This window comes from Homarus americanus, unplaced genomic scaffold, assembly GCF_018991925.1.
Source record: "Homarus americanus isolate GMGI-L3 unplaced genomic scaffold, GMGI_Hamer_2.0 scaffold52512, whole genome shotgun sequence".
Classification (NCBI taxonomy): Eukaryota; Metazoa; Arthropoda; class Malacostraca; order Decapoda; family Nephropidae; genus Homarus; species Homarus americanus.
In genome coordinates this window covers 5,132,514-5,140,568 of record NW_024735442.1, presented here as the reverse complement: position 1 = coordinate 5,140,568, position 8,055 = coordinate 5,132,514, and the positions used below count along the sequence as shown (strand labels likewise).

Here is an 8,055-nt window from a genome sequence, read left to right as displayed (position 1 = left end):
TACTTGTATGTGAATTTCTAGAAAGCCCATCTGGCATAGCCAGAAAATCAGTGGATTGAGTCAGGTGCTTTTTAGCGCTTCTGACGTTATGTTGTCCCAGTCTGATAAAATATTTTGATGATTGTCCCTATGATGAGGGGGTGGAGGAGGGTGATTTGAACAAAAGAGAAAGAAAAATGGGTGGTATTCCAGTAACCATAACTACCAGAGGACAAAATTGGCCATCAGGTTTGTTAATTAGAAACTGTACTTTTGTAACTTACTCATGTGTGTCTGGATACTCACTCTTCCTAAGGTGTGTGGGTTTGTGTGTCAATAATGGTGTGTTTCACATTCATACCAGTGTGTATGTGTTTGAATGTATATACAGCTCTGTGTGTGTGTGTGTAATGCTTCATATGACTTGTGTAGTGGTCAGCAATCTGGTGGTCCCAGGTGCAATCTTTGGGCAGAGTGAAACTGTGGGCAAGCTTCATTATTTTATTTTCCTCTATTTTCTCAGCAGTATTTCTGAACCTGGATATTCAGTTTGAAAGTTGTTTTCCAGAGTTAGCCAGTGCAGCTGGCAAGTTCTCCGGTCTTCTTGGATTATTCCTTGACATTAGGTCATACAGCTCATTAACTCAGGGTGTGGTTTGTGGTGGCGACAACTTAAAACAAATTCATCCCTAGGTGGTCCTAGGGCCACCCAGCTGCAAACATCCATTGTGTGTGTGTGTGGTGTGTGTGAGTGTTTATTTATTTGTTTGTTTCTTTGTTTGTTTATGTATATATTTATTTTGGTGTGTGTCCATATACTGTACTGTATGTTGGTAAGCATGAGCACAGCTGTGCCAGTGTATATTGTACAGTACAGTATGCAGAAGAAGCACTTTTGAAAGAGGGGGTGACCCTTGACTAAGGCTAAATCTTCTTCAGGTATGCTGGGAGGCGGGAGTTGCCAGACAACCTTAAGGTTTTGTTCCGGACAGTGGCCATGATGGTGCCGGACTATGATATGATTGCCAAGATTGTCCTCTTCTCCATGGGATTTGTCCAGGCAGACAGGTTAGTCCAACACTGCTCTTGCTATTTTGACCTTAATTGTGTAATTAACTAATGGAGATAGACTTGAGATAGACTTAAGAGTGTGTCCTCTGAGGGGCAATATAAGCTAGATCTACCTAGAGCACAACTGCCTACCTCTTTACAGCAACTACAAAATAACTCGCTTTTTGTCTTCCATTGTACTGTATATGGTATATTGTCAAAGGTAAAAGAGGGCAACTAGATCTAATTCATGGATCTTATCCTGCTTTTCATGCATCAATCCAGTGCAATTATCACAACTAATAATTATAAGAAATTTCCAGTTAAACCATCTTTTGTTATACCCAAATAGCCAAGGTTTTATAATTTTTCTTATATCATTAATATTTGACACACACCATATTTATTATGACTAACTAACTTATAGTTAGAGAATTTGCATTCATAATCAAACAGTTTTCATTCTTCTAACTGTGAATATCGAGGACATCATTTTGGCCTTTAGAGACAAACAGAGAATACTTGTCCACAGTGAGTTCTGATAGGAGTTAAAACTTCTTAATTATTGCCATATATTCATGATCAGTTAAAAAAGTTTTCTCTGATGTACCGGCATGTGGCAGCTTGGCACGGAAAATCATCGACACATATCGGCTGTGCTCAGAGCAGCTATCTTCCCAACACCACTATGACTACGGCATGAGAGCTGTCAAAGCTGTCCTACTGGCTGCTAACAATCTCAGACTCCTCATGCCAGACATCTCCGAGCCACAGGTTGTCCTCAGGGCCATTAAGGATGTCAACCTGCCAAAGTTTCTAGCTCAGGTGGGTCTGTTGTAGGTCACTCAGATGATTCATCATGTAATTTATTCCTTTGACTTTGATGGAATGAAAGTTAATGTGTGTTAGATGGTTGATGACATGTGTTAGACAGGTGATGATTCATGTCAGGTGTTACAGGACGTGCCGCTGTTTGAAGGTATCGTGCAAGACTTGTTCCCGACGGAGAGAAACACCACAATAGTGCCAGACGCGGCCCTTGAGGCCTCGCTTCTCAAGACCATGGCAGAAAATAACCTCCAGGTTGGTGTCGCTCGATAAAACTTGATAAAGATCACATCAGTGGTTCAAACTTGATATGATAATTTTTGTGTGTGTGTGTGTGTGTGTGTGTGTGTGCGTGCAGGTGCATGCGTGTGCGTGCGTGCGCGCGCAAAGAAGATGATAATGATGAGTCTGTTGCCTAAAAATTTGTGTCTTGCTAACTTTGACCCCTTGAACATGTCCAAAATTTCATGTGTGCTAAGGAGATTTATACATACTATACTGTATTCCTAACACATGAACTCTTCTACATTTTTTAGTTCATAGATTCAGAGTTGGTGTAATCCAAATTTTAGGCTAATAGACTCATCACATGGATCTAAAAAAAATAACTTGGAACTCATAATATGAGCTTTGAAGTTAAGTATTAATAAAATATACGGGAATCTGTTGATGTGGGTAGCATTTTAGCTAAAGTTTCTCTCATAATTCAACGATCTTCTATGATTATATAAACATTCATTTTCGATACAAATTTAAGCACTTCGTCTGCTACAGAATAACATAACTATATTGGATAATTCACGACCTCAAAGACACGTAATTTAAGTACCATAACCTAGTGTAACTCAGTGTACTGTACTATGACCTTACCTAACTTTGACCACCAAAGCAATACCACTCAAATATAACTTTTATCACTGCACTTAATAAATAAGCAACTGGGGTCTGGAAAGTATGCATGATAAGTTATCATGCATAAGTCTACACCAAACATTATGTTTTGGGTAATCATAAATGTGGTGGAGAATATAGTTCTTTTGATGGAGGAGAAGATATGGTGGTGCAGAAGGTAACTATAGTAGTACTGGAGGAAGTTATAGTGGTGCACAAGGTAGATATAGTGGTGCAAAAGGTAGGTATATTGATAAAAGCATAGGAGAGACAAGGATCTAACACCTGGATACCATCTTTCAGGACGTGCCATGGTTCCGAGAGAAGATGTTACAGTTATATAACATGATCCTGGTACGTCACGGCGTCATGGTGGTGGGTGAGCCCCTCAGTGGCAAGACCAGTGCCTACCAGGTATGTGTCATCAAGCCACAGGAATACGAGTGTCAGGCTGTGGTTGGGGGATGTCTTCCATTTCTGTTCTAGTGATATTATCAAAGAGTGAATTGTGTTCATGGACAAATATTCTGAGATAGAGGCATCCCGCTGTGCACTATTTTTTTTCTCAAGTGCTATCTTCAGGAACTTTTCTCTAATCCAAGCAAAAGGTATTAACTGATACCAAATACAGTATGTTTACTTCCTAAAAGATGCTAAAATTGAATTTTCTGGTCAAATATCCTCTTAAAAAAGAAGTTTTCGAGAGAGAATGGTGTTTTTAGGATAGTGTAGGACTGATTTTTATGGTTAGAGAAGAGGAAGGATGGTGAAAAGGGAACATCATTCATAAAAGCAAGTGCTTCTTTTGGGAGCATGAAAAGTGTATGATTTTACTTTAAGAGGAAGTGGGGAGTAGTTTTGAGAGGACTTGGAGCTGGTAATGAGAGGAGGCAAGGATAGGAATTTCTGTTGTCGCATTTCTGTAGAGAACATTAATAGTCAGTCTATTGTTAATATTTATTCATACATAGGTGTATGTTACATACTATACCGGTGATGACTGGAACAAAAAGATACAGTACTAAGGAACAAATAACAATGTACAGTATTCTAATATGATACTGTGAAAATTCATAACCTACAAAGGGTATTGCCCAAGCATCTAAAACCAAAAAGATTAAAAGAATTAGTGACTGAATGAAGTAAGCCCATCCAGCACTACAGTTAATGTCTGCTAACAATTTGTCTATTGCCACAATACTTCAACAGTAGGACACATTGTTCAAGCGAATAACTTATATAATTTACTGCAGTTCCACACCCAGAGTCTTAAGGATATCACTTCAACCATCAAAAGTTTGCCTTATATGCATCAGCCTCAAAATATACTTGTTTGAGTCTGATATCTGTTTTGCCTATACAGTATTGGTAGCAAGATTAAGTCAATCTCCTCTCAAGTGAAATCTTTCCGATTCAAAATACAGGTTGACTATCAAAAATCCGGCAACCTCGGGACCTGAGGAGTGCCGGATTTTCGAAAATGCCGGAAAACTGATGGTTATATTTGCTGTATAAGTTTAACAGAAAATGACTACCTGTACAGGCCTTTAAACAAAGAAAATTAAATATTTAAGTTAGGATAATATAATTGACATTGCTGGATTCCTTGTAAGACCAGGAATATTTTGAATATAAATGTCATATATTTTGCACAAAAGATAACATAGTTACTCTGAGAAAAATTTTTATCTAAAATTTGTATGTCTAATGCAAAATCTATGATGTTTATATTCAAAATGATCATCAAATTGTAAGAATTCCAGCAATGTTAATTATATTCTGGCCGGGTAATTTGTATGAATTTTATGAGCTAAAACAAATGTCTTCAGTTAATAAAAAAAAAAAATATTCTTCACACCGTGCCAGATGGTCGGACGGTCCCTCCTTCCCCCCCACCCCCCACCAACCCTCCCTACCAGATAAATGTGTGGGGAAAACCAGACTTTACCTTTTTAGTAATAAATAATACCTCAGACTGAAGTTAGGATAATATAATTGACATTGCTGGATTCCTTGTAAGACCAGGAATATTTTGAATTAAATTTCATATAGTTTGCACAAAAGATAACATATTTACTCAGAGCAAACATTACATCTAAAATTTGTATGTCTAATGCAAAATCTATGATGTTTATATTCAAAATGATCATCAAATTGTAAGAATTCCAGCAATGTTAATTATATTCTGGCCGGGTAATTTGTATGAATTTTATGAGCTAAAACATATATCTTCATTAAATAAACAAAGAAATATTTGAAAATGCTCTGAAATCCATGCCGGAAAACTGAAAGTTCCGGTTTATCGGTTGCCGGATTTTTGATGGTCAACCTGTACTGTACTATACATTCATCAAAAATGTTCTTCAGAGCTCAATAAAAACCTTATGTTACTAACAAGTAACTTCAATGGTTTCTCAACAAATTTTCTCAAAATTTTGCAAATTTGTCTCCATTCGAAAAGTTATCATTTTGTTGTGTTTGATTCTTTAGGAAATTTCTTTACCTTTAGAGATTCTAGTCGTCTTTACATTGGAATGATTACCTCAAAGGGGGCCAAAAAATAGTAGAAAAAGATGCCTGTTCTTAAACCTTCAGTTCGGATAACGGTCTACATTAAGAAAATGGGAACGTCCTTTTTAAGCCCATAGATTCAGTCTTAGGCGATACAGTAATCTGCTAGTAAGAAGGAAAGTCTTCTTCAGATCATCTACAAGTTCAATACAGTAGTTGAATTAAAAAAGTAGAGAACAAAGTGGAACAAATTAGTATATGCCTCTTGAGATTACTTGTAAACTCAAGCCTGAAAACTCGGTTGTCAAGAATGAAATTGAATAAAGTACAGTTGAGTCTTCATTTACGCGGTCAATTGAACCCGTGGAGGTCCGCATAAAACGAGAAACGCGTAAATGAAATAACAGAACATATGGGATTAATTGAAATAGAGACTGGGCCGACCCCCAAACTACACTTTTTCCGACACAATACGTACGTTGTAGTAAAAATAACATCTTAATTTTATGATGGTATGCACACATAATTAATAATTAAGAGAAATATCAATAATATTAGGTTTTTTAACACTTACGTTAGTAGAAAAGATGGCTGGGCACACGGGGATGGGGGGTTGGTTCCGAGACAGAGGGCAGATTATTGGCCCTCACCTGTATCACTTGTATCAATTGTATCACTATCCACTACAGAGGCTTGCAGGGCTTCTATGTCAAACCCTTCAAGGTCCATATCCTCACTATCACTGACTTGAGCTGGCTGTGGTGGGTGGCGGGTGAAGAACTCGGTAATGTTTTGATTACTGGGTGACCTTGTGCACACCCAGCCTGCGCCGCTTCCCGCGTAATTAAAGCATTTCATTCTGGCAAGGCACCGCATAAATGACCAAACGCGTTAACCAAAACCGCGTAAATCCAGACTCAACTGTATTCTAAATTTATGTCAATAAAAATAGAATACTGGAGACTGATAGTGAACATTTTTATAGGTAAACAGAAACAAAAATGTTTTCATAGCTGCAAATTTGTCTGGAACACTATTTTTCGAAAGGTTTGTGCAACCAGTCCACTAACACCAGCCTCATTTTATTAGGAAAGAGCTTTTCAACCTTCTAAAACAAACTAGAATACTTCCAAGAGAAATTACATAAAATTTTAATAAATTACTCCAAGTAGCAAAGGAAATAAATCTGACATTTTATTACATTGGAAGTGTTTTTTTCCATAATGCTGTATATACAAATTCAATTTCATAAAAGAAAGAACAGTATTAAAGCTATGGTATGTCAAGTACGAATAACTAATTATTCCAGTCATCATTGTTGATGGGTATAAGTTTACCTAAAATGCCTGACGGTTTATAATCATTATCTGGACCTAAGCTAGTGGAGCCTTGTATGCAACGTCACCTCCCTCTCCACCTCCTGCTCGGGTATTCAAGCTAGGCGTCGCATTCTGGATTGAACAAAAAGCCGTTTTTTTTTCTAAAAACCAGTTTTTGTGATATACTGTAGTCCAGAATGCAACGCCGATAACCCACCCATCTCCACCCCTCAAGAGTTGACTTTTGTTTACTGCTCACTCTAAGGCAAGAGATGAAGGTGGCAGTGCCTGTGATGGGGGGTGAGGGAGGGGGTTTTGAGAATTGCAGTTAAATGCCAAGTCCCGATGTGTCCTCATAATATTATTTAAGTATTACGTATTAGATGTTTTAATTGCCTGTATGTTGGCCTGAAGAGTTATTGCTTGGCATTAACATACCTAGGTATAAGCTAGACGTCGCATTCTGGACTACTGTATATCACAAAAAATGGTTTTTAGAAAACAACGGCTTTTTTTCTAAAAAAAATGTTTTTGTAATATAGTCCAGAATGCGACGTCTAGCTTTATGCAGCTAGACCCCGACTTACGACGGGGTTAGGGACCCAAATCCAGGTCGTAAGTCCGAATGGTCGTAAGTCCGACATAGATAAAAAAAAAATCATTTTTTTTTTTTTTAAATAAAAAATCTACAATGAAATACAGTACAGTAAAAGTAATAAGTAATGAGGAATGGATACAGTGTGACTGAGCACTTACCTTTAATGTAGTTAGCTGAATGCACATGGGGCCCCATCATTTTCTAATTATACATGGAGACTACATTAACTGGAAACGTTTCGGTATAGAAAATGCGTGTGTCATTTGAAGAAAAAAAAAAAAATGGTCACAACTGCGGCGGTCGTAAGTCCCCACGGTCATAAGTCGAAGCAGTCGTAAGTCGGGGTCTAGCTGTACCTAGGTATGTTCATGCCTAGCAATAACTCTCGAGGCCAACATACAGGCAATTAAAACAAATAATAATTACTTCCATATATATATATATATATATATATATATATATATATATATATATATATATATATATATATATATATATATATATATATATATATATATATATATATATATATATATATATATATATATATATATATATATATATATATATATATATATATATATATATATATATATATATATATATATATATATATATATATATATATATATATATATATATATATATATATATGTTAAAGTTGTATCTCACTTAACGCGTCAATAGAACCCAGAGGGTCCTGTTATGAAACCAAGTATGAACAACAGAACATATGGGATTAATTCCAATAGAAACCGCCTGACCCCCAAACTCCACTTTTTGAAGGCACATACCTATGTTGTAGTAAAAATAACATCTAATTTTATGATGGTACATGCACAACAATTAATACTTAAGAGAAATAGGAGAAATACAGTC

At 36.5% G+C, this 8,055-nt stretch overlaps 1 protein-coding gene across 1 annotated transcript in view; it reads left to right on the top strand.

Moving 5' to 3' along the window:
- Positions 1-8,055, top strand: part of LOC121870895 (dynein axonemal heavy chain 3-like) — a gene marked incomplete in the record, with an annotated part of 131,061 nt that overhangs the window by 69,130 nt on the left and 53,876 nt on the right. Inside the window, 4 exon segments of the mRNA XM_042372867.1 lie at positions 919-1,047; positions 1,653-1,854; positions 1,990-2,112; positions 3,052-3,162. Of these exon segments, the coding sequence (XP_042228801.1) occupies positions 919-1,047; positions 1,653-1,854; positions 1,990-2,112; positions 3,052-3,162 (565 nt within the window).